At 44.8% G+C, this 27,134-nt stretch overlaps 1 protein-coding gene across 2 annotated transcripts in view; it reads right to left on the reverse strand.

Annotated features, from left to right (window-relative positions):
* VSTM4 (V-set and transmembrane domain containing 4) overlaps positions 1 to 27,134 on the reverse strand; it is a 102,070-nt gene that overhangs the window by 31,103 nt on the left and 43,833 nt on the right. For both annotated transcript variants that reach the window (XM_019730126.2, XM_019730127.2), the window contains exons 4-5: positions 25,432 to 25,539; positions 13,022 to 13,055 (exon numbers count right to left, since the gene is read on the reverse strand). In XM_019730126.2, the coding sequence (XP_019585685.2) occupies positions 13,022 to 13,055; positions 25,432 to 25,539 (142 nt within the window). The remainder of the gene's footprint in view (positions 1 to 13,021; positions 13,056 to 25,431; positions 25,540 to 27,134) is intronic.

Here is a 27,134-nt window from a genome sequence, read left to right on the forward strand (position 1 = left end):
CAATCCCTGAGCCTCATCCCACAACCTGTAAAATGGGAGACATAACCTTGCTGTCTATCTCACAGGGTTATCATGAGGGTCAGACGAGCTAGTGTAGCCTAAATTAGATGGGGCATGAAATGGCCAAACACTACTGACCCTCACATCCGCGGGGCACCTACAGTGCAGGGTGGGGCATTGCATGTGCTACCCACAAGAACAATGTTGCCATTTGGGTATCTCCTGGTGCCATGTCTTGGCCCTGAGTGGAGGGCTGCAAGTTTCAACTTAAACCTTGATCAGAAATCTCTCTGCTCAAGAGAACACAGCATGCCCTCCCATTGGCACAGATACAGCCGTGCTCTACAAGTACCAGCGCAGGACAGAGCAGGCAAGTATGGAGGCAAAGGCTGCACCCTGAGCAATGGAGGGTTGTCCCAAGACACCAGGTAAAGCAGGGACCCTGGACGTTGCCAGCTGTTGAACAAATTGTGAACAGCTATATTTTGCAGAAGCTAAAGTTGATAATTATGCTTGTCTCTACCCAATGCAAGGCATTGTGAAAAGTACTTGATATCCATAATCTCTGACCCTCTCACACGGGAAAATGAAGCCTCAGAGAGGTCTGTCTGGGCAGGAGACATGCGATCTGATGCAGATTGGCCAGCCTCCTTGGCCCTGAAGCAAGGATTCTGGGCCCAGATCAGACAACAGAGAACAAGAAAACTAGGACAGGAAGAAGGTAAATCAAGCCAGATCCACACTGCCTGGCTCCAGGCTTAAACCAGCTTCCTAAAGAGAAGGTACTGGACGGTGCTATCAGAACGCCATTGCATTTTAAATCGGTACTAAATTCTACCTGAGGCCTTCTGGCTCCATACTGGCTTTGAAAGTTGTTGGTTTGATTAGTCACTTTTGTCTTTACCAGAAATGTCCACATGCTTCCTTTCTTCCCTCCTGCAAATCCTAGTTGTGACAGAGAGAATGCCTGACACAGACCCTGGAGGGGTCAGCAGGTCCTTCCCAAGCTGCTCTTTTTCCAAGGTTGCTCCGTTTTCCAAGGTTGCATGAGGCACACTTGTCACCCCATAACCCTGTACCCTGAAACATCAAACGCAGAACCTCCAAGGAGGAACGCTGGTCTCAGCAAATATGGTGATAACTCACTGGTAGTATCAATTACAGGTATCCCCTCCCCACAAAGGTCGTGCAAACGAGGCAAATTTCCTAACATCTTACTCAAGGCTTTTGAATGTGCCCCATGGGATCCGCTGCCACAGGAATACACAGGTCAATCGATGCCACATGTGAAGAGCTGCTTAAAAGCTGCAGAATTTCACTTTCTAGATGGATAAGTGGTGCCACCCACCCATAGTGACTCCCCTGAAGTGACTTTTTCACAAGGGAGTAAGGCACTTAGAACATGTCAGGTACGTAGTAAACATGTAATGGGTGTCACTGATTATCTCAGCAGTATTTTTATCATCGTTACTATCAAATCTGCCCTGAATCCTTGAATCCAGAGCCGGATGCAGGCAGTTCTCTGCAACCTGAGCCAGAGCTGCTGGTGCACCTAGAAAGGACCAGCAGACCGGTGGGGTCAGGATGTATCATTTCCTGCTGCTTCTGTCCTCTGACCATTTTGTATGCACACTCTGAACAGCGTCAGCACAAAAGCTGCTCCTTTGTGAGACGGTTGCCAAGATGTCTCCCTGCCCACACCTCCCGTGGCCTTTCATCTAAATGGTTTACATCCCCAGGAGCTTCTGCTGATAGAACTCTTCCTTTGCAGCCCGCCAGCGTCCTGAAGTCAGCACAGAGGCTTCGCCAGGCTGCTGGCTTTGTTTGCGAATTTTAAATCTCTGCTCACTGGTGAAACAAGGAAATGCCTCACTGACATTCACTGGTTCCGTGCAGTGTCCTTATCATGGGTCATAGAGTAATGGAGGAGAGGTCCCTGGAGCTACCTGCACAGAATCTAATATGTTTTGGTAGCTCTGAACCCACTCCCTGCTCAGCACAGTCTTACCCTCTGGCCATAACAGTGAGGTGCAGTTGTATTTGCTAGTTAGGAAGGGAGACAACTCCTTCACGAGGCTGGCGTGAGTGTATCTGCTGCCACCTTTCCCTTCCCGAGCAGAGGCGGCCCAGCCTGAGGATGCATCCACACCTGCAGGCCCAGTAAGGAGAGGAATGGAAGCCATAGCTCCGAGGCCCACCCACTGCAGCACCCCCAGCTAAGTGAACCCCCAAGTCCCTTCCTGGGTTAGACCATCTGAGCTGGCTTTTCCGTTTCCCGGAATCAACAGGTTTGTAAATAGTACAGAGGACTAGCTATTTCTCTAATAGTTGTCAGTTTTATTTATGTTTTTCATCTGGGGAAAGTTATTTGTGTCTTGCAGGGTTTTGAAAGGGATGAAAAATAAATCTCACACAGGGTTCAGTGGCGAAAGTGTGTGGGCATACCGTGAGTGATTGTGGGTCAGGCCGCAGCCACGGTTACCTGAGTGGATCCTCAGGAGGACCTGAGTGAAGGGCTGCCTGCTTTGTAGAGGGTGAGGCATTCTCAGAGAAGCTGAGTGACAGGCCCAAAGTCACCAAGCTGCCTGGTGTCACGGTGGGAACTGACTCCCAAGCCAGGTAGACTGTTCTCTACCTCATGCCAGGAGTAACAACCAGACCTGTCTCACAGACTCAACCCCATGCCTGTGCCTCCTGGGGGTGGTGGAAGAAAGAAGGACACTGAACCTGAGTGCTGGGGTGGGGTGTGGACAAGATGGCACAGCAATGAGGTCAGGGATGAAGGAGGAAGGCTGGAAGAGACATGCCTATGTCTGCTGTCCCTGCCCTTACCACCTGGTTTGCTCAGGTGAATGTGGATAGAGGGAAAGGCATTCAGCATACACATGGACTACAAAGCAACCAAACAACAACTACCAACGTGGTCAGAGTGCCTGCAAGTCAATGTCTATGACCAGAGCCCACTGAGCTTTTCAAAGTCAGGGACGAAGGGCAGCTGCAGCCATGCCCACATCCACAGCTATGCCCTGCCCACTTGTCCTTCCATTGCCCTGACTTTTCCATAGCATCGACTCCTTGTTCATTATGTGAAACACTCAGAGTGAAACCCGAGCTTCCAGCACGCCCTGAGCAGTGCGCCAGCCCTGGAGCTAGGTGGGCTGGGCCACCATCCCTTGCTGCTCCACCTCTCCCTGCCTGCCCAGGGGACCTCACCATCACCCACACTCTTGTATCAGCTTTCATCTGTAGAATGGGACAGTGGCAGCACCTGCTCATGGGGTTGTTGTCAGGAATGAAGATGCTGCATGTCAGTACTCAGCACAGCCCAGAACGTGCCATTTAATAAGCGTGTGGCTTGGTTATCGTTATTAATATGACTCCATCCCTTGGCATCTGGCCATGCCGCCCTCTCCAGCCTCTCTTCCCTGCTGCTGTGCCCTGAATCTCCAGGGCTCCTCACTCCCACCAACCAAGGTCCTCCAGCCCCAAGGCCTTTTACCCACTGTGCTTATCTCTCCCCACTTCTGTGTCTGCCCTCCCCCAACCCTCTTCTCCTGGAATACTCACCCGTCATGATTTGGCTCACATTTCACCTCCAGGAAGCCTTCCCTACCACCCACAGCAGTCTCTGGGTGCCTGTGACAGCTCTGTGGGCATCCTAGGGGTGCTGTCCCGGGTTTGCTTCTCTAGGCCTCCCATTTGATGCAGACGTAAAGGGCATGGGCTGTACCTTACGACCTGTGCTATATAGAAGACTCATTCATAAGTACTGAATGAATAATAATAGAACCACTTGCAAAGAGTTTACCATTTACCATTTACTGCTGGAAGCACTTAATACAGACTAACTCATTTAATCCTCATAACAGTACTATGTGCTAGAGCTATTGTCCCATTTTATCAAACAGGTTGTACAACTACTCAAAGACACGCAGCAATCAGTGGCAGAGTCCGGATTTGAACTGAGGCAGCCTGGCCCCAGAGCCCTTAGCAGACTGCCTTTCACAGAAGAAATAAATGTTTTATAACACTACTGTTCAATATAATAAATTAAAAAAGCTAGTTACATATCTTAAGTTCAGAGCACATATCTTTAGATTCTCTTTGAAATCAATCTCTGCCTTCACTCTAAGATCCTGAACAAATCATGTATTTACCAAATCCCATACTACGATTGTTGGGGTACTCGTTTCTTAATAATTGTTTTATTTTTCAATTAAAGTTGGCATACAATATTATATTAGTTTCAGGTGTACAATGTAGTGATTAGAAATTTATATAACTTACAAAGTGATCAGCTTGATAAATCTAGTACCCATCTGACACCATACATAGTTATTATATTATTGACTATATTCCTTATCCTATACCCTACATTCTCATGACTATTTTGTAACAACCAATTTGTACTTCATAGTCCCTTGCCCTTTCTCAACCACCCTGATACACCCTTTCCAATTGGCAACCATCAAAATGTTCTCTGTATCTATGCATATGAGTTTATTTCATTCTTTAGATTCCACATATAAGTAAAATCATATGGCACTTGTCTTTCTCTGTCTGACACTCCACTCTGCACAATACCCTCTAGGTTCATCCATGTTTTATGGCTGAGTAATATTACATTATACATATGAACCACCTCTTCTTCATTCACCCATTGATGCACACCCAGGTTGACTCCATATCTTGGCCATTATAAATAATGCTGCAATAAATACATGAATGCACACGTGTCCCCTCGAAGTAGCATTTTGGTTTCTTCGGATAAATACCCAGAAGTGGGATTACTGGGTCCTTCTTTGTCTCTTGTTATAGCCTTTGTTTTAAAGTCTAATTTTGTCTGTGGTAAATATTGCTACCCCAGTTTTTTGTTTGTTTGTTTTATGTTTTTTTCACAAAATATATTTTTCCATTCCTTTACTTTCAGTCTGTGTGTGTCTTTCGATCTGAAGTGAGTCTCTTGTAGGCTCCATATGTAAGAGTCTTGTGTTCTTATTATTCAGCAACCCTATCTTTTGATTTGAGCATTTAACCAATACACATTTAAAGTAATTGTTGATATATAGTTATTGCCATTTTATTATCCATATTTTTTATCTCTTTTTTCTTTTTTCATCTTAAAGAAGTTCCCCTAAGAAATCTTGTAATACCGATTTAGTGGTGATGAACTCCTATTTAGCTTTTTCTTCTCTGGGAATATCTTTATCTACCCTTTGATTCTAAATGATAGTTTTGCTCGGTAGTCTTGGTTGTAGGACCTTGCTTTTTATTATTTTGAATATTTCATGCCAACCCCTCTGGCTTGCAAAGTTTCTGTTCAGAAGTCAGCAGATGGCCTTATGGTAGCTCCCTTGTGGGTAACTAAATGCATTTCTCTCGCTGCTTTGTCTTTTTTTTTTATTTTTTATTAAATTTATTGAGGTGACAATTGTTAGTGAAATTACATAGATTTCAGGTGTACAATTCTGTATTACATCATCTATAAATCCCATTGTGTGTTCATCACCCAGTGTCTTTAACCTTTAGCATTTTAATTATGATGTGTCTTGGTTTGGGCCTCTTTGGGTTCATCTTGTTTGAAACTCTCTGCACTTCCTGGGTTTCTATGTCTGTTCCTTTGCCAGGTTAAGGAAGTTTTCTGTCAGGACTATTTCTTCAAATAGGTTTTCAGTTCCTTGCTCTCTCTCTTCTCCTTCTGGTACCCCAATTATGCAAATGTTGGTATGCTTGATGTTGTTCCAGAGGCCCCTTGAAATATCTTCACTTTTTTTGGATTCTTTTTTTCTTTTGCTGTTCTGCTTGGGTGCTTTCTGCTACCTTCTCTTCTAAATTGCTGGTTCAATCCTCTGGTTCATCAAATCTACTGTTGATTGCCTCTAATGTAGTCTTTATTTCAGCATTGTACTCTTTATTTCCGACTGGTTCTTTTTCTGTTTTCCATCTCTATTTTTATGTTTTCTATCTATTGTTAAAGTTCTCCCTAAGATCATTGATCGCCCTTATAACCAGTGCTTTGAACTCTGCATCTGGTACATTGCTTGTCTCCGTTTTGTTTAGTTCTTTTTCTGGAGCTTTGTTCTGTTCTTTCATTTGGGACATGTTTCTTTGTCTCCCCATTTTGGCTGCCTCCCTGTGTTTGTTTCTATGCATTAGGTAGGGCTGCTATGTCTCCTGGTCTGAGTAGTGGCCATATGTAGTAAGTGTCGTATGGGGTCCAGTGGTGCAGACTCTCTGGTCAGCTGAGCCAGGTGTTCCGGGTGTGTCCTTGTGTGGATGGTGTGTGCCCTCCTGTAGTAGTTGAGCCTTGGTGGATGTTTGCACATAAGTGGGAGGGATTGACCTTTGGGCTGATTGGTTTTGAGGACTGGCTGTGACTACAATGGAAGAGCTGCTGTGCAGGGGCTGACCCTATGGAGCAAGATTTGCTTTAGCAGGGCTCTGGTGCCTGCCCAGTCTGCCCTTTGCGTGTGTGGCCCGCAGAGGCAGCTGGGCGGTGCCAGACCCAGGGCCTCCTGGGAGGGGTCCCACCACAGGCCAAGTTCAGCCACAGCCTGTGCCCTGCCTGGGACCACCTGACATTAGCCACAAAGCAACCCGCAGATGGTCGCCAAAAGTACTGGGCTTGGAGGTGCCTGGAAGAGGCCAAGCCATAAACTGAGACCAACTGCTAGTAATGCCAGGCTTGGGGCTCCTCAGCAAGAGGTATGGGAACACCAAGGCCACATGCTGCTTGTTTGTGAACCTTTGAGAGATTTGTAGGAAAGTCCATAGCATGAGCCAAGGATCATTAATATGGAAAAGCCACTGGAAGTGGCTGGGTTGGGTCCACAAGTTGGGTGGGGCAGTGTCTCAGGGAATCACCAGGGCAGGCGAACCATGTTAGTCAGGTTGATGGAGACTATGGGGGCTGCCTGTGTCTGCACATTAGGAGCGGGGAGGGCTCAACAAAGAAGTAATGGCTTCTGCCAGCACTTTTTTCCAAGAGAAAGCTGCTCCTCCAGCTCTCGTCATAAAGTCAGATAATTCAGTTCCTTCCTGTATTTCCCTGGCACCTTTTGAGCTTCTGCCCCAGTGTTGGAACTCAGAGAGAGTGAGCCTTCCAGCAAGTAAGTCCGTGTGCAGGCCCTTGAGGAGGAATGCCTGGGACTCCACCAGCCCTCCCTCTGACTAAGCCACAATCTCCATTGGTTTTCACAGTCAGAAGTTATGGTGACTTCTCTTCCTGGCACTGGAAATCTAGACTGGGCAGCCTGGTGTGGGGGTGATTCCCTCGCTCCACCTGGGAAACCTCTGCAGTCAGAATATCCCTTCTTATTTTTAACGACCACATGCGGGTATAGGCCCAACTTGTTCTGCATCTTCATCTGTCCTACCAGTCTTGAGGTGGCTTCTTTTATATGTACTTAGTTGTAGAACTTCTGTTCAGCTGACTTCAGGAAATTCTGCTGTAAAATTAGTTGCAATTTTGATGTGGTTATGAGAGGAGGCAAGCACAGCATTTTTGTCAGGGTATGTTTAAAAATCTCTGATGGTTCAGAAAAGACTGAAATATACTGTAAACTAAGCTCACAAACCACAGTACATTGGTGCCTGTAATTTATCCAACATATAAATAGTCTATGCCCTGACTGTATATCTTTGAGAAAGTGTATGCTCCAGAAAACATGAAGAAAGCTTGGATTACTTCAGTTGTAATTGCTACTGGCACAGGTAACATAATGTTCAATTTAATTTCTCCCATTTGCAAACACTTTGTTATCTCAAATCCCTAAGAACAGGGGAAGCAAAAGGTCAGGAAATGCACTAACTGGGAATTGCCTTTTCCATGCCCCTGTCCATCCTCTCGACAACTTTCTTAAACTTGACCTACAGGAAGAAAGGCATCTGAATCCACTAAAGAGTTGTGTCGTGGTATGGGAATGCATCACACCTCTATGCAATTGGTGGCATTTCATTTTAAGTCTAATTTTGTGGGATCTTTAGAGAAATTTAATACACTAATTGAGTTGCTCTCAAAGCTGTTTTTCCTGGGGAGAGCAGAACTCTGAGATGCCTGCTTGGGTCCCACTCTCTGCTCCAGGAGAGAATTTATCATGGGAAAAAATAGTCTCCCAACCCTGAAGGTCAGGGCCACCCTCCCAAGAGATGTCAAATTCAGACTTCAAATTCAAGATGAAACTTGTTTTCCTTGGTTTGAACTTCTCTCAACAAGTCATGGAATTCCCTAGGGTCTCCAGGTTCTCCCCCAGTCACTTGGCAAGGTCCCTCTCTCAGTGACCACAGGCTCAGTGCCAGCATGTGTCCTCTTCCTGAGGGTCTCTCCCCTGCCTAAGGGTTTCCATTCCTGGCACGTTGCCATGGTCCTGTGCTGCCTGCCCATTCTCCCTTAGGAGGAAGTGGTCAGAGGACAGAGAAGGATTTTTGTCCTGATCTTAGCTTGAGACTCCAGGAGCCCAGCCTCCCACTGTCATAGCACAGAAGATGGAGCCAGGATCTGGGAGCCCCCTGGCAGGAAAGAGATGGGAGGAAGAGTGTGAACTATGGAGACAGAGCACACAGGCCAAAGCTAGTTTAAAGGCATGTACTGATCTGTTCACTCGCAAGGAACCATGGCAGGGAATCTGGGCTGCACCTAGTCAAATTGGCATGAGGTTTTAATCAGGAAGAGGAATGCAAGGTGGCACAGAGCCTACTGCCAGGTTTGTGGGAGCAGGCCTGGCCCCTGCAGGGTTCTGGGGTGTAGTGGAGTAAGTGCAGGCTTTCCAGAGGCAGATCTGTGGCTGGCCCAACAAAAGACATGCCCACAGGGAGAGATCAACTTGGGCACCCAACCAGTCTTGCTGACAGCACCAGCTGGTAAAGGGGACAGCATTTCAGCAAGACTCTGTGGTCATCCCTGACCTCTGATAAGAATCCCAGGACTGGGGGAGAACAAACTCCAATGCCCAGCAGGCTAGGGTCATGCCCTCTCCAGTACTTCCAACCATGGTCAGCACCAGCTCAAAATAGGGACAACTGAAAAGAAAGGCCTGAAAGAGTGAAAGAAGCAAGGCCAAATGCCGGCAGTGCATGCTAGCGATGAAACACTGGATGCTAGATCACAGCAAGCAAATCCTGAGAAACACCGCAAGCTGACCCTCCATAGCTTATGACCACCCAGACATAACCTCCCTCTATGTCTGAAATGCTAGTCCTTAGGGCCTTATGGGGACATATGCTCTAAAAAGGGAACAAGTAGCTTTATTGAGGCTTAACTTATTCACCATAAAATTGACTAATCATAACTGTACAATTCAATAATTTTAGTAGATTTATAAAGTTGTGCCACCATCACTACAATACAATTTTAGAACATTTCTGTCACCCCTAAAATTTCCCTTTTGCCCATTTATAGTTAATCCCTACTCCCACCTTCAGCCCTAAGCAACTACGAATCTACTTTCTGTCTCTATAAATTTATCTTTTCGGGATATTTCGAACAAATGGAATCATACAATATGTAATTTTTTGCATATGAATTATTTCACTTAGCTTAATGTTTTTGAAGTTCAACCATGTTGTAGCATATACCAGCAGTTTGTTCCTTTTTATTATCAAATACTAGTTAATTGAAATATACTAAATTTAGTTTATCCATTCGCCAGTTGATGTGTATATTTAGGTTGTTTCCAGCTTCTGGTTATTATGAATAAAGCAACTATGAACAGCTGCTTGTATGTCTTTGTGTGGACATACACTTTCATTTCTCTTGGGTAAAATCCTACATGTGCAATTGCTGGGTCATACGGTAAGTTTATGTTTAATGTTTTAAGAAACCACCAAAGTGCTTTCCAAAGTGGTCATTTAACATTCACACAGGCAATCTATAGGGTTCCAGTTTCTCCACACCCTCACCTACACTTGACATTGATGGCCTTTTCTAGCATAGCCAATGCAGTGGCTGTGTAGTGGCATCACATTGTGGTTTTATTTGCACTTCTCTAATGACTAATGATATTGAACATATTTTCACAAACTTCTTAGTCATTAATATGTATTCTTTAGGGAAATGTTTATTCATATCTGTTTTACCCATTTTAAATTGCATTTGTCATCTTATTGAGTTATAAGCATGCTTTAGATATTTTGTCACAGCTCCATTTGTTGAAAAGACTATGCCTTCTCAATTTTTTTGAGAGTTTGTGAAGGATTGGCATTACCATTATTTTTTCTTAATATACTTCGTATATTTAGTATGCTTAATATACTTCACCAGTAAAGCAATGAGCCCAGGCTTTTCTTAGTTGGAAAGTCTTTAAGTAACAATTCAATTTCTTGACTTATTACAGGTTTATTCATATTCTAGTTTTTTTAAATCAGTTTTGGCAATAATGTCTTTCTAGGAACTTTTCCATTTCATCCATGTTGTCTAATTTGTTAGAATAAAGTTGTTGATAATATTTTCTTATAATCTCTTTTTAATTTCTGTAGGGTCTGATTCCCTTTTTCCTTCCTCATTTTGGTAATTGGGTTCCTCCCCTCCCCTCCCCTTCCCTCCCCTCCCCTCTCCTCATTTTCATGGACAGTGTAACTTTAGTTTTATAAATTCTGTTGGTCTTTTCAAAGAACCAACTTTTGGTTTCACTGTATTTGTGTGTGTGTGTGTGTGTGTGTGTGTGTGTGTGTGTGTGTTTGTGTGCACGCGTGTGTCTGGTTTCTGTCATTGCTTTCTGTTCTAATCTTTATTATGTCCTTTATTCTGCTTACTTCAGATTTCACTTGCACTTCTTTCTAGTTTCTTATAGTGAAAGCTAAGGTTATTGATTTGAGACTTTTCTTCTTGTCTAATATAGGCATTTAAAACCTTTTTTTTCCCCTCTTCTTTCTGTAAGCACTGCTTTAGCTGCATCCTGTATGTTTTGGTATGCTGTTTTCATTTTTATTTAATTTAAAATTTTTTCTAATTTCTCTTGTGATTTCTTCTTTGGTCCAAGTATTATTTAGAAGCATGTTGTTTTAAATTTCAAAACATTTGGGAATTTCCCATACTTCTTTCTGTCATTAATTTCTATTTAATTCTGCCACTGTCAGAGAACAGACTTTGTATGATTTCTTACATACAAAAATTCTTCAGTTTATCTAGATTTGTTTAATAACCTAACACATAGTCTATCCTGGAGAATGCTCCAAGTACACTTGAAAAGAATGCATCATGCATTCATTACAAATTGCTTGATCTTCTGTGCCTTCACTGATTTTCTGTCTTGGTATTCTATCAATTATTGAGAGTGGAGCAATGAAATCAGCTATTATTCTAGAATTACCTATTTCATCTTTCAATTTTCTGTTTTTACTTCATGTATTTGAGGTTTTGTTGTTAGGTCCATATACATTAATAATTGTTGTATCTTCCAGATGTGTTGACCATTTATAATTATAAAATTTCCTTCTTTGATGCTTATAATATTTCTTGTCTTAAATTATATATTATCTGATAGTTACCAACTCTTTTGTTATTACTGTTTGGTTGGTATACCTTTTTCCATCCTTTGAGTGATCTCCTTTTACTATACATGCATACTGCCTCAGCCAGAAATATGCTTGCCCCAACCGCAACCATGCAATACATGGGTACAATTAACTTTAGCTTATAGGAACAATAAGTGCCCCAGGAAAACAAGGCAATACAAGGCCAGGGGTGAGGGCAGAGCAGAAAGGGCACCCTCCGGTGCCCTGGCTTCCAGGATGGGCTTTGTTTGTCTCAAGGTTCCATGGGTTATCGCATCAAAAGTGGGGACAGCTACTTTGATGTCCTCTTAAAGACAGATCCTGCTGAAGGAGTAGGAGAGCATTGCAATATACATATGTGACTGGCATAATACACTGGTACCAACATTCTACCACTTTGAGTGAAGTGTAGAAACCTCACTTCTATTTAGGTCACTTTATCTTTCCCACTTTTAAATATCATAATGCTTTTCTTGAGTATCAGATGGTTTTATCATATTTGTTTTAATCATCAAATATTATTTTTAAAAAGAATAGTCTACTTATGTACCCATATTTATGCTCTTTCTATTATTCCTTTTTCCTTCCTAATGCACCAAGATTTTCTATTTCAATAATTTCTTTTAGCCATTCTTTTAAAGTTGGCCTGATAGTGACAAATTCTTTTAGCATCCATTTATCTGAGAATGTCTTTATTTCCCTTTTAACCTAAAGGATAGTTTTGCTGGACACAGAATTTGTGGTTGATAGATCTTTTCTTTCAGTATTTGAAAAAAAGTGGTGCCACTTCTTTCTGCCCTCCATGGATTCAGATTAAAAAAACAACAACATAGTGTCATTCAAATGTGTGTTCCCCTATAGGTAATGCATTGTTTCTCTCTGGTTGCTTATATGATTTTTTTCTTTGTCTTTGGTTTTCATAATTTTCTTTTTACCGACTTTCAGAGTCCTCCTTTGGTTGTCTTTTGTATTATTTCCAGGTTTCATAGCTGGGCTTAACAGGGAAAAGCAGGGAGAAATTGACCTATGCCATCTTGTCTGGATGAGAAGTCTCACAATTTTAAACACTATGAGTTTGCAATATCTACTATTATGTTTCCTGTGAGGTGTGTCCCTAAAAGGCTAGCTAAAAGGCTAGCATCTTAGCACATATATTACTAATGCCTGCATTCTGCAGAGTGGGACACAGAACAGGCAGGCATTGTTGGAAGAAGATTAGGAGTGTTTATGGTTAGAATGCATCAAAGTGATTCAGTGCAGTTGTCTTAAGTGGGAGAACAGTCCTCCAGGAGCAGGTGCCAAGCCTCCTCCAGCATGAGCCACATGTTCTCTGGACCCTCCGGGGGTGATAGCCAAAGCACGGAGTCTGGAAACATGCAAATGTATGTAGAACACATATTTTTAGCCCAATTTGTGGGCTAATATGCAGATTTTACGGTAAAGATACAAATTTAACCAATTCCTTGGTAATATCAAAAGAAAGTAAAATACCAAAGAATTTCATTTGAAAGAAGGAAGAAAATATTCCTACCTGTTCTGAGGGCATTTCACCAAATATTGTCTCGCTGTGAAAGGAAAAAGACATAGAAGATGGTAAATAAATGTTACCTTAGATATATATGCTCCAGGACTTACGAAGATATGTAGGTGCCCAGGTGTTGCCCAGATGTTGGTATGAGCCACCTCTCAGGGCTTTCATACTTCTCTTAGGATGAATACAGCAGTGCCAGAGCATGGACCCCACGGTGACTTGAACTGGTGCACATCTGGATCAAGCCAGGCATGGAACCATACACCCCACACTTCCTGCTTACATCACACAAAATATTCTTTTTTTTTCCCCCCTGATTGAGTTGGGTTCTAAACTGAAGGGTACTGCAGTAACAGAGTCACCCAACTTCTGAGCTCTGCCCTACTGATGAGGGAGCCTTCATTCTCTAATCTATGCTCTTCTGGGACTAAGAGGAGGCCTTTGGAAAAATAGCCTTAGAATAAGATAGCCTCCACAGTATGTCTCTTTAAGAAAAACCAGATTCTAGCTTAGAGGAAAAATAAGAATACCAAGGCAGTTATTCCAACAAGAGTCCAATCTAAGCTCACAGTCAAGCTCACCTTAAATAGAAGTAAAGCTGAAGGTGCCACAGGGCCCTGGGGTTTGTGGTAGATGGTTACATTGATGGCCCCAATGATCATACCTCCCTGCATCTATCCACATCCATGTGTAACTAACACCCCCCCAACACTGACTCTGACTCTGGGCTTGGCCACATGGTATGCTTTGGCCAACGAAACATTAGCTAATGTGTCTCAAGCAGAGGCATAAAAAAGCCCCTCAGCTCTGAGGTTTGCTCTCTCTCTCTCTCTCTCTCTCTCTCTTTCTCCCCCCCTCCCTTACAGGGAATTCTTCCGCTACCACGTGAAGAAGCCTGGCTAGCTTACTGGAAGATGAGAGCACATGAAACAGATGCACGCCACGCTAGCTGAGGCCTCAAAGCAGCCAGGCCCCAGCTGATCCACCATTGGACTGCAGCTGCATAAGTGCATTCATCTCAGGCGTCTCCAGCTGAGATCAGAACTGCTCAGCTGAGCGCAGCCCAAATTGCTGACCTGCAGAATGTTGAGCAAATAAAATGGTGTTGTTTGAAGCTACACATCTGGAGTGATCGTCAAGCAGGCGACTGGTGCAAGTTCCAGACCAGGATGGACAGAACCTCACTTTTAGAAGGGGCTTTTTAGGTCTGTCAGGCCAACCCCCTTTTGGTAACTAAACTCTCTCTGCATTCCATTTACTGAGCACTTACTATATACTGGATAACTTATAGATGCAAACAATTATAAAGCCATAATTCGTATTTATTGAACACTTCGTATGTTCCTGGTATTATCCTAAGCTTTTTATATAGATCAGTGGTATTCATCTGAGGTTTCCATACCCTGTGTACTCTTAGGAAAGACAGTTTCAAGGAAATCTATTTCTAGATCCTCCCTTTCCATGGTATTCTTTCCTAAGACATCATTCTCCTAGAACACACCTGAGAGCTGGCTGTATTCTCTCCCTCCCTCCCATCACATCACCATTTCTACTTCAGAAAATCCAAGCACACATGTCACCCACCCTGACTTGTCCTATGGAGGCCTATCCTGGGGACAAAACCCAATGGGCACCAAACAAGAGATGATTTGAAATATTGGAGCCAGTGTTGGGAAAGCGAATGACTGATGACTGGGCCACTAAGCCTTTCACTAGGGGTAGTTTTCCGATATTTTGCTTTCAACAAGGATTTAATAATGACTGAATCCAGTTGTCAACTGGTAGGGTATTAAAAATCATTTTCGAGGATAGATCACTATATGGCTTTTGACATGTAACTTGGATGCACTTAAAGTATCGAGTGGCATAAGAAAACTTCATCCAACCCTGCCTCTTTTGATATTGAATGAGGTATTTCAGAGCTAACATCTATTTAAAAAAATAGGAATAAAATTGATGTTGAATTCTGTAAGGGTATATGAAGTAAAATAAAAATCCATTTTAATAAAAATACATTTCTAATAAAATTTTACTTATAATTATGAATTATTTATCTAAATTTATACTTATGTGGTTTTGATTAATTTTACACTCATTTTTCAGAACTTACAAATGGTACAATATTGATAAGTCAATCCAGAAAAAATAATTTAAACCTAGAGATTTATGGAATAGGGAAATTAAAAAATTTATTAAATTTTTTATACACATTATTTTATAGACAAGTATAACAGGGTGAATAATAAAGGACTTTCAAAACAAAAAATGTACTAAAGTAGGATAAAATTTTGTGGGGGATGTGAATTGAAGACAAAAACTCAAGGTGAAAAAGAAACAATATAAAATTTCTAACTACTAAAGCTTGTTCATGGAGTCCTTTTAAATCAACAAACGTAGTTACTAAATTCATGACACTTCAATGTCAAAGAGAGATTTAGCCATTTCATTTTAAGATATCAATATTTGTGATGCTCTGGGAATTACATCCTTTGCAGCAATTTACATTTATGATGAAAAAGTTTAGATATCACAAAACACATTCAAGGTACATAGAAAACTATGAAATGATTTTAGGGGCATGCAAGCAAAAACATGTGACGAGCACAGATTTGTACTTTAATCTTCACAATAACCTTGTCATTACACCCATTTTATAGTGGAGAACATTGAGGCCTTGCCCAAGGTCACACAGCTATGTTAGGGGTTGAACTGTACCCTTCCAAAATTCATACCTCACAATGTGATATACCTCAGATCGGCCCTTTAAAGATGTGATTAGGTTACAAGAGGCCTTTAGGGTGGACCCGCATCCCGTACGACTGACTTCCTCATAAGAAGAGGAGACTGGGAAACAGACATGCACAGAGGAAAGACCACATGAAGACACAAGACGACAGCCACCTACAAGTTCTTCTCTGGCAGCCTGAGCAACTAACACCTGAGAGGGGCAAAAGTGGGGAGCCTGACTCCAGAGCCCTCTGGTAACTACTCTACACTGCTCTCAGAGAAACTGGGCAGCTGGCGGTAGGGTTCTTACCAATGAAGAGACTGAGTCTTCCAGGATGAACAGCTTGCCCAACATGCCACAGCTGGAGCAGGACGGAGCTGGGACTGGGACCCGACAGAATGCCACGTGCCAGCTGACCTGTGGTTTGGAAAGTCCAGTCCAGCGGCAGCGAGGTGAGCAGCCTGAGACCAGGAAGCCAGGCAGCAGGGGGGCAGCAGAGGGGCTCCAGTAACAGTTGGCCTTGGGGGCGGGGGATTGACTCAGAAGGACCATGAGCCTGGTGAGGACGGTCAGGGCCAGGCCCAGAAGACGCACCTCAGGCAGCACTCGCCAACCGATGCTTACGAGGTCTCAGCCTGGTGAATGCAGGGCCTGTGTCCCTTCAATGAAGAGGACTGCCCAAGGGGCAAAAGTGATTCTGGACACCGAAGAGCATCTGAGGAATAAACTTCCCCCAGAATCAGCCTTAAGAACGCATAATCAGTGCTGATTACATAAATGTGTTAACCTGTCTTAGGTTGGGCTTCCCCAGAAACGAAGATTCAATTGCATAGAGTCTATATGGGAGGTAATCCTAGGAAACCCACCGAAGAATGGGAAGAGAGACCAGGAAGAGCGGGAAGCCAGTGTCCCCCATGGGACATGGCCTGGCACCCCACAAGCTTGACCAGAGGCCCCCCCACTCCAAGCAAGGCAGCCATCCTGCACAGAAATGAAAAGTCAGGACGCAGTTCCATTCAAATAGTGATCTGATGATCTTTAGGACTTTGAAGACTAAAAGGAAGGACTGCTATTTTCACCTCCCCTGATAGGAAAATGCCAGTGAGCACCAGGCCACTTTTTCTGTGCCTCCTCAGCTGGGGCCACACTGTTCCCATGCCCAACCTCATGGCCAAACCTCCCACGTGACATGTCCAGGCTGAAGGCTTTCTCATTTCCACCTGGGCATGTCCCTGTCATCACTACCACCCCCAGACTGGTGATTTGGGATGGTGGCAGCCATGCCCTCCCATCCCATCAGGCCCTGTAGCAGTGTTGGGGCCGCCAGCGTGTGGATGATGTTCCCTCACCATTACCCCCAATCCGCCTGCACCCTCTTCAGACCCCCAGGCCTTGCAGTGACCCCGAGATACAACCTGGGATATTTTTGCTCTGTTCACTTGAGTGTGCACACTTGCAGTCAGTGCTGTGGCAGCCCTGGGCCGGGCCCAGGCCTCTGCATAACCCCAGCCTCCTCCCGTGCAGCACAGGCAGGGAGCCCTGCAGCCTGGGGGCACAGACAGGACCTGGGTGTGCCCCCTTCCTGCCTGCCCTTTCTTTGCCCAGCAGTGGGCTCCTACCATGCCACACTCAGGAGCCCAGCTCCCTTCAGGAAGCAGCCTGTCCTGGCAATGTTTCCAGGCCAGCACACTCAAGAGGACAAGTCAGGTTGTCTCTCTGCGTCACCAAGTGGAAAGCTAAGGAGAAGAACTAAGCTTTCTTCCTCCTGTTCTCTTGGTACAAAGACCCATTTCAGAGCTACAGCCATTCAACGGAAAGTGTCCATGAGGAATCAGGCTGTCCTATGGGGTAGTCTCGAGCGCAGGTGGCTATCAAGCCCTGGAAATATGACTAGTCTAAAATGAGAGGTGCTAGAAGTGTAAGATCATGCTGGGTTTCAGCCTTAGTGTGAAAAAAGGAATATAAAATATCTCATTAAGAATCTCAAAATTAAAAAAAAAAAAAAAAAAAAAAGAATCTCTCTGCTGTTACTTGTTGAAATGATGTTTTGGGTATATCAGGTTAAACAAAATAGATTACAAGTAATTTCACCTGTTTTTTTTAAACTTTTAAAATGTGACTTCTAAAAAAATGTGCGATTACACACATGGCTCCCTCAGGGCAGTGTGCAGGGGCGCTTTGTCTGCCCTCACAGCTGGGATGGTTGGTCCCAGCAGTCCTTGTGACTGCAACTGATGTGACCTGAAAGGTGAACCGCCCTCGGGAGAAGGTGCTGCCTGGAGCTGCCTGCGACCAGGACTGGTCACCACACCACACCTGGAAGAGTGTCCCCAACAGCTCTACCAGGTAAGAGGAACTCATCCCCACCGTACAGTGGGGTCACCTGGGGCCTGACAAGTCCAGCTTTGTAAGTACAGGAGCTTGAATCCAGGCTCTATTTCCAGTGCTCTCTTCACTTGGCTCCTGGGGAGGCTGATAAGCACCCCGCTCAGGGAAGACGGGCCCCCTCCTGAAGGTAGCAGTGACCTCACAGGGCCAGCAAGCCCCCCCCCATGCACCCTGCAGACAAGCCTGCACCTCAGAAATGCCTGGAGAGGACAGCTCATGCTCGGGGTGAGCGAGTGTCTCTGAGGCCATGCTGGCGAGCCCTTTGTCCTCACAAGGCCCTGGTGTCACCCCTCTGTTCGACTCACGAAGTGAACATGGAGAGTAGACACAAAGGGGTTAGGCTGCCCCCTTCCCTGTCTGGTTGTACTGTGCCTTCAAAGCTGTCCTTTCAAAAGCTCAAACACTGGCAGATTGTTGCAGCCACTCAAAGCAGTGAGTCTGGACTAATGTCCCAAGAAGCAAAGGCCTTTGGAAACCAGTGTGCTTGAGGAGTACTAGAATAACTCGGGGCTCAGCCCTGGGCCACCAGGGCTGGGGTTTTCTAGGGTGATTCTGAGCTGTAGAGGCCCTAGGAAGCAGTTCTGGGGCCCTTTGCATCAACAAAGAGCAAGGACAGAGAGTCACAGCTTGGGAGAGGAGTAGAAAGCATGTTTGTGCTTGGCATGCAACACATGGTGCCATTAACTCCAGCTCCTGGGAACAATGAGCGCCCCAGGAAAACAAGGCAGTGTAAGGCCAGGGGTGAAGGCAGAGCGGCAGGGAGGCTGAGACAGAGAAGGGGGCTGGCCCTCCGGTGTCCTGGTTTCTAGGTTGGGCTTTGTTTATCTCAGAGCCCCATGGCGGGGGGGGGGGTCACATGAGGAGTGGGGATGCACGTTTTCAGACAGGTGTTGCTGAGGGAGTGGAGAACAAGTGCTGGGCTCACCTCTGCTTTCCATGTGTGTGTGAGCAACCTGAAAACCCAGGTGCTCTGTGGCTCCCACACAGGACATGGGGCTGGTTTTCCTGTCTGGTCAGGATGCAAGAGGCCAAACAAACACACACCTGCATAAGAAACTCAGAAACCATCAATATAACAAGGGGGTCTGTATTGCTATTGGTCCCTGGTAAGGCCTGGGCCCTCCACAAGCCAAGCACTGTTCTAAGCAGTTTTTATATATTAATAGTTTTAATCAAATGATGTAAGTTTCTTGTGATGCATTAAATGCAGGAATATGCTATATTTTGGTATAAGAGTACTGTTGGTTTTTATTTGGACACATGTGGTATAGCCCACAAATGCTTGACTGCCCCCAACAAGTTCCATACCAACCATGTAAGGAGCAGCCTCCTGGGTGCAGCCCTACATACGGGATGTGCCCTGTCCCTGGTCTTATTCTGGCACCCACTGAAACCTGCTACTTCGAATTGTTGCCATGCCCTCCCCCAACTCCTTCCCACCCCTGCTTGGGCACAAATGGTGCAGTGTTCCCTGGGAACGAGCTCTTGCCTGAGGAATGGCACAGCACCACAGTCCTCAGGGCCACAGTGGTCACAGTTATGTCCCAGCCACCTGAGTGACTGGGACGAACCTCTCACTCAGCCCCGAGCTAGACATTCAGTCAGGCAGTGGGCAGAGACAGCAGTCAAGGTTTCCTACAAATTCTTTGTCACTCTGCCCACTAAGAAGTGGACTTTCCTCCTCTCCCATGTCTGGGCTACCCTCGTGATTTGCTTTACCCAGTAGAATGTGGCAGAGTGACAACTGTGCCAGTGTCCAGTCTAGGCCTGCCCTTGGATCCTGGAGTCACCAAGTAGGGCGGTCTGGCCAACCACCCTGCTGGTGACAGAGGAAGGAGAGACAGACAGCCATGTTGCTGGCCTTGATGCCCCGTCTGTGTGAGGCTGGGCCCAGGGCTGAGAGTGGTGCCATCCTGGATCTCCAGTGCCCATCAGTTCCAGATGACCGAGGCCATGTGGACACTGCAAATGACTGTCCCCAGAACTGCCTAGCTGACCCCAGCCCAGCCTGAAGGATCTTGAGCAAATCAAGGTTTACAGCCACTGTGTTTGGGATGGTTGTTTTATGCAGCAGTAGATACCTGGAACATTTTGGGATTAGCAGTGTGTGTGCGCTCTGGATAAGAGCTCACTCAGTGACAGGAAAGGGAACAGCTCTAAGTCACGTCTTCAGAACCAGGACAGGTCTTTGGCCAACCTAAGACAAGGCCATACTTATTGGCTCCCCTCCATCCATGCAGATCATTTTTGTTTTAAATTTCACTAAGAAAACAAGTTGGGAAGGGCCCTGTGGTCCAGGCATCAGTGGAGACTTGGCCTGCTGCTGGAACACCACTAGTTCTGAGCCATGGGCTGCCATCCAGGGCACGGCAAAGGCAATGGAACCCTCCAAAACCTGCATCCTCTCTGAGGATGGCTTCTGTTGAGGTCCTACAGAGGAAGGCACAGGGTTTGGAACTGGAGGGGTTGGGTTTGGGGTCCTGTGCAGTATTTGAGCAATTCACCTGCACTCTGCAGGCTTCTACTTCCACAGCTCTGAACTGGGATCTGATAAAACAACTTACACACCACAGAGAGTATTAGGATGGAAACGGACCCCCACTGGGCCTGTCCCCAGGGCTTCCTGAAGACTCAGTTTCCTCCAACTCAAAGGGCAGAGCCTCAGACCTGGGAAAAGCCTGTTCAAACTCAAAGGTTTTCAGTGGGATGGTCCTACCCTCTCTGGGGCAACTGCAACTCCCTGGGGATGTGTCTGATTGTCACACTGATTGAGGACAGTAGCTGACAGTTGGTAGGCAGAGGGCAGGCATGCTAGACACCCAGCAGTATGAGACAGTCCACAAACGAAGATCTGCCCCATGCGCCTCTGAATGACCCTCCTGACATTCGACATTCGTGTAGAGAAAAAAACAGCCTGTTCATCAGAGCCTGGGACCTAAATCCATTTTACATATAAGCACAAGGTAGGTTTTTGCCTCCTTTTGATACACAGTGAATGTTTAAATGGTGTGAAAATCAGGCAAATAATGTACTTTTCATATTTGAGACTTTACTAACAGTTGGGATTTTAGAATTCTTATTACTATGAGCAGTGCCACTCCTGAACTTTAAGGCACATCTACGTCAGCCTATACTTATCCCTGTCACATGCATATTGAGTCTTTCTATACAAATATAGGTACTTATTTAGCCTTTATGTCTAACATAAATATATATATATATATATATATATATATATATATATATATATATATGTGTGTGTGTGTGCGCATATATATATATATATATATATATATATATGGAAACGTAATATTATATATATATACATATATATGTATATATATATATATATATATATATATATATATATATATATACATATAAATGTAATATATAGTCATGTGCTGCTTAACAACCGGGATATGGGCAAAGAAATGTGTCGTTAGGCAATTTCGCCAGAGTGCGCATGTCACAGAGTGCGTGGACACAGACTGAGATGGCACAGCCCACTGCACACCTGGGCTGTGTGGTACAGCCTCTCGCTCCTGCACAGCACGCTACTGTACTGAATGCTGTAGGCAACTGGAACACAATGGTAAGTGTTTGTGCATCTAAATATATGTAAACAGAAAAGGTACACTAAAAATACGGTAAAAAAGATAAAAAACGGAACTCCTGTATAGGGCACTTACATGAATGGAGCTCACAGGAAGTTGCTCTGAGTGAGTCAATGAGTGAGTGGTGAGCGAGTGTGAAGGCCTGGACATGACTGCACACGACTATGGACTTTATAAACACCGTACACTCAGGCTACACGACATTTATAAAACAGGAGATTAAATCAAGATCAAGAGACATGGTAAACAGGAGATGTATGAGCCAGCATAACACGGCATACTGTTTTACAGCAAACTATTTGCTTTAATAAGTAGAAAGAGTATACTCTACAATAATGATTAAAAGTATTAGTATAGTAAGTACATAAACCAGTAACATAGTCGCTTACTATCATTATCAAGTATTATGTACTAGATATACTTGCATGCACTATACTTTACACACCTGGCAGGGCAGTAGGTTTATTTATACCAACATCACCACAAACACGTGACTAATGCATTGCACAACGACATCTCGAGGCGACAGGAATTTTTCAGCTCCATTATAATCTTATGGGACTGTCATCATATATGTGGTCCATCATTGACCAAAATGTCATTATGCAGCACATGACTGTATAGACATTTAATATATATCATGTAGGTATATTACATATAAATGTAATATATAAATATATATACATATATATGTAAAATCCTTTCAAATATAGAGAAATAGTATCTTCTCTGAAATTCAAACTTATTCAAAAGAAGAAATGCAATACTAAAATTTGTTTCATTGTGTTATAAACTACTTTCCATTTATTTCTCCTTAGTATTATAATTAGAGCATTAAGTTGATTTTTGTGGGTACAGGTAGCATATCTTATCTACATGTTTCATTTCAAGATATTAATGGGATTATTTCAATATATTAGTTGTAAAATAGAGTTCTGGGTAGGATAGAGTTAAGAACTGGCTCTAAGGCCTCTCTACTCAAAGTGTGGCCTCACACCAGCAGTGGTGGCACCACACGGGGTCTTATTAGAAATGCAAATTCTCAGGCCTGCCTAGGTGTACTGAGTCTGAGCTAACACCAGGCCACCATACACAATCCTCTGTGATCCCACAATGTGGATGGGACCAAAGGCCTGGCTCCTAGGGCCCCATGGGGCAGGACCTGTCCTGCCAGGGCTACAGAATGCCAGCCTGCTGGTGGCAGTCACAGTAGACCAAATCCAAGCTGCCAAGGAGCTGCAGGAGGTATGAAGGACCTTAACAACAACCACCACGGAAGCCTGAAGGAAAATTCCTTGGCCAAGTCAGCCCCCACATGGGTGAGGTTTCCTTGCATAGAAATATGGGAGGCTGGGGATTGGGCTGGGTTTGGGCTTGGCCACTCCCTATTTCAGGGCTTCCTCAAGCTCCTTAGCTGAGCTCTCTGTCCAGTGGGAGAGATTTGTGCCATCATCCAAGACGGGTGGTGAGGATTACATGAGAACACAGAGGAGCCAGCGAGGGCTCTGCCCCGCAGCAAAGGTTCCGGCAAACCTCTTGACAGCTCAGTAGGGCTTTTGGACGCCATGCACAGGTGCACAAGAGGCCGTCTGGAGCCCACGCCAGGGAATATGAGGGCATCTAGGAACTGGGTCTCAGCAGCTGTGTGAGTCCTGGAGCATGTGTCCTGTCTGCGCTTGCTGAGTTTAGAGAAGAAGGATGTCTTGCTTTGTCTTCCTCATCCTGCCTGAGGCCTAACACAGCCTGCAACTCGGGGCAGATTCTCTACCATGCCCGAGCCCAGGCATAGATGTCTTAGAGCAAAACAGGCTTGGAGACTGCCTACGTGGCTTCTGAACTCCCATAGTTAGGAGCCAAGCAGATGGAAAACAAATCCATTTGTGTACCATTTGTTGAGCAGCTGTCATGAGCCAAATTCCAAGAGGAATGCATCAGATGCATGGTCCCTGACTTACACAGTGTCCTCTTGAAGGGAGGCAAATGCTTTTGCACAAGTGCAACAGGTGCCATGAGCTCATGGAAGGAGCCTAGGGTTTGTTGGTGAGGTGAGCAGACACCACAGAGGAAGGATCTCAGAGTGTAGCACAGACACACACAGAGCCTGGTGGGAAGGGTGCAGGCCGGGCAGGGGAAAGACCTGGCTACAGCCCTCATGCCATCTGAGGTGCTAAGTGTGCCAGGCGTCTCTACACACCCCTCTGGATCTCCGCCCACCTTTCTCCACCCTGCTTAGGCCCCTAGAGGTTGACTTCTGTGCTCTGCCCTGTGGCTTCTTATTGGTGGGACCAAAGCAACATCCTGGAAGAGGGGGTGAGGGGAAGGGCTGAGGAACATATGCTCCTGTCTCCCTTCCTGCTGCCTCCTGCTTTGGCATTGCCCAAGTCCCTCTTCCAAGGCTCCTGTTGGTGACACTTCTCCCACAGCTGCAGTTCTTACCAGTTCCAGGACCTGCTCCTCCCCTAAGGTCTCAGGTAGAAACAGCTTCCCACAGGTTCTGGTTCCTGAGTGTCTCCTTCGCCCTTCCTCCCCAGTTCCCTTAGCCCTGCTCACACCTCTGGGGAGAGTCCTCTCTGGAAACACAGCTTAGTTTCCCTATTTCACTGTCCCCTTAAGCTGTGACCACCAAATCTAACACTTCCCAGCATTATTACCTTGGGCTAATAGTAACAATTACCATGCATAACTATAAACATAGGTCATCATACATACAGGACACTGACAAGGAGCCAGAATAGGTTAAGGCTGTTTGTTTACCTAATCCTCATAACAGTCCTGTGACGCTGGTCTACTGCTGTTTCCCCCACTATTTAGATGCAAGTAAGTCATTAGCTGGTAAGTGAAGAGTCGCCATTTGAACCAAAGTGGTCTAATTCCAGAGTCCTGCTCTTACCAGGTCATCTCTAGGAGCTACAGCATCCCCTCTGTTTTGGAAGTTCTGGAAGGGGTTGCAAGAAGGGTATCTCAGAGGAAATGTACACGAGCTGGTGGACATGTGACAGCAAAGCTTGGGGAGAGGAGGGGCTAGAGACAGAAAGCAGACAGCATGAGCAGGGAAGTATGAATCACAAGAACCGTGGTCTCTAAGAAGAAAGAGTAAAGTGAGAAGGGGCTGGGGACAGTCCAGGGAAACAGGGACACCAACGAGAAAAAGTGACCACTCAGACTGGATGGGAAGAAAAGGGAGGGGAACCTTTCCATCCCACCTGCCTGCCGGGCACAGCACCGGCTAACATCATTAAATTAGGAACACTCCAACAACTTTCAAGCTAAGGAAGGTGGCAGCAATCACATTTCATTTCATACATGAGGAAACTGAAATTCAGAGTGGTTAAGGAGAGTATCTAAAAATTTAGTCCTGCATGGCAGAGCCATAATCAAACCCAGGGTCAGCTGACCCACAGCCTCTTCTGGAAGAATGACAGAGGTAAGGGCCTTTAAAACAAAGGATGGGATTTGAGAAAAAAAGGGAATTTAAACGATGTCAACAGTGATCACAGTTGACTTTAGCAGTGTCTAAGGGGACATATCTCATTCCCTTCGCTCACTAGTCACAGGCAAACAATCCCTGATTCAGGATGCGTTTTTTTTCAACCAAGCTGATATTCTGCCCACCGTTCTTCCACTGTCTGCAGTTTGGTTGTGCTCCCATTCCAGACATGACTTCTCTGTTCTCTTACCTCTGGACTTCCTCTTGTTAAACACAGACTGCCAGATGATTGTCAGGGTGAAGAGCAGGACGCTGAGAATGCCCACACAGCATACCAGCATGGCGTACACATACAGATCTGAAAGGTAGGGGCACAGCGGGTGAGTGTCAGGACAGCCCACATCAGAAGAGATGCACCGATAAAGGAAACTGCATGCATTGTACAGAAATCAATTCAACGTGAACTGCAAACCTAAACGCAAAATATAAACTAGACAACTTTTGGAAAAAATACAGGAAAAAAATCTTTAGGATCAAGGACTAAGCAGAGAATTTTCAGACTTGACACCAAAAGCACTATCCAAAAAGGAAAAGTTGATAAATTTGATTTCATCAAATTAATTTTTTTGCTCTGTAAATACCCACATGAATAGGAAAAAAAGACAAGCTATAAACTGGGAGGAACTATTTGTAAATCACAAATCAAACAAAGGACTAGTATCTAGAATATAAAGAACTCTCAACAGTAAAAAAATAAACAATCCTATTAGAAAATGGGCAGAAACATGCAGAGACATTTTACCAAAGAGAATATACAGACAGCAAATAAGCACATGAGAAGATGTTCAGTTTCCTTAGCCATTAGAAGAATGCAAATTTAAACCATAATGAGATCTACCACACCTATCACAGCAGCTAAAATAAAGAACAGTAAAAATACCAAATGACAACAGCAAGGGTGTAGATTCACTGGGTCAGTCAGACATTGCTGGTGAGAATGTAAAATGGTACAACCGCAGTCTCATAAAAGACACACCTACAACCCGCATTCAACCGTGCAGGCACACTCCGCAGCATTTATTCAGAGAAATGAAAACTTAAGTTCACACAAAAACCTGCACATGTATACTTAGAGCAGCTTTATTCATAATAGCCAACAATTTGGAAACAGCCCTGATGTCCCTCAGTGGAGGCCTGGTTAAAACAACTGTCGTCCCTCACACAGGGGAGAACTCACTATGCAGTAATAAAGAGGAACAGACTACTGACATATGCAGCGACCTGGATGAATCTCCAGAGAACTATGCTGAGTGAAGAAGAAAAAGAAATCCCCAAAGGTTACATACTGTATGATTTTATTTTATGTAATGTTTACTTTATATACCATTCTTGAAATGGCAAAATTATAGAAAGGGAGAACAGATTAGTGGTTGCCAAAGGTTTAAGAGAGAGTGGGGGCTGGGAAAAAATGGGTTCGGCTATAAGGGACCCTGTGGGATGGGAATGTTCTTTGTCTTGGCTGTATCAATGTCAACATCCTGGTTGCAATATCGCACTGGAGTTTTGCAAGATGTCACCACTGGTCAAGGGTACAAACTGACGGAAAGGAGCTATCGCTCTGTGTTATTTCTTAGAAATACATGTTAAGCTACAACTTTCCCAAAATAAATTTTAAGTTTGAATAGTTAAACCATGTTCATGTATGTCTTAATCAGTCTGGGCTAGTATAACAAAATGCGTGGCTTAAACCACAAACATTTCTCAGAAGGGCAAGGCGCTGGCCAATCTGGTGTCTGGTGAGAGCTCTCTTCCGGTTTGGAAACGGCTTCTCTTGACGTCCTCCCATGGCAGAGGACAGAGGACACCAGACAAGCTCTCCTGGCATCTCCTCTCACAGGGACACTAAGCCCACCGTGAGGGCTCCATCCTTGTGACCCAATCACCTCCCAAAGG

The sequence above is a fragment of the Rhinolophus sinicus genome, linkage group LG07 (assembly GCF_036562045.2).
Source record: "Rhinolophus sinicus isolate RSC01 linkage group LG07, ASM3656204v1, whole genome shotgun sequence".
NCBI lineage: Eukaryota > Metazoa > Chordata > Mammalia > Chiroptera > Rhinolophidae > Rhinolophus > Rhinolophus sinicus.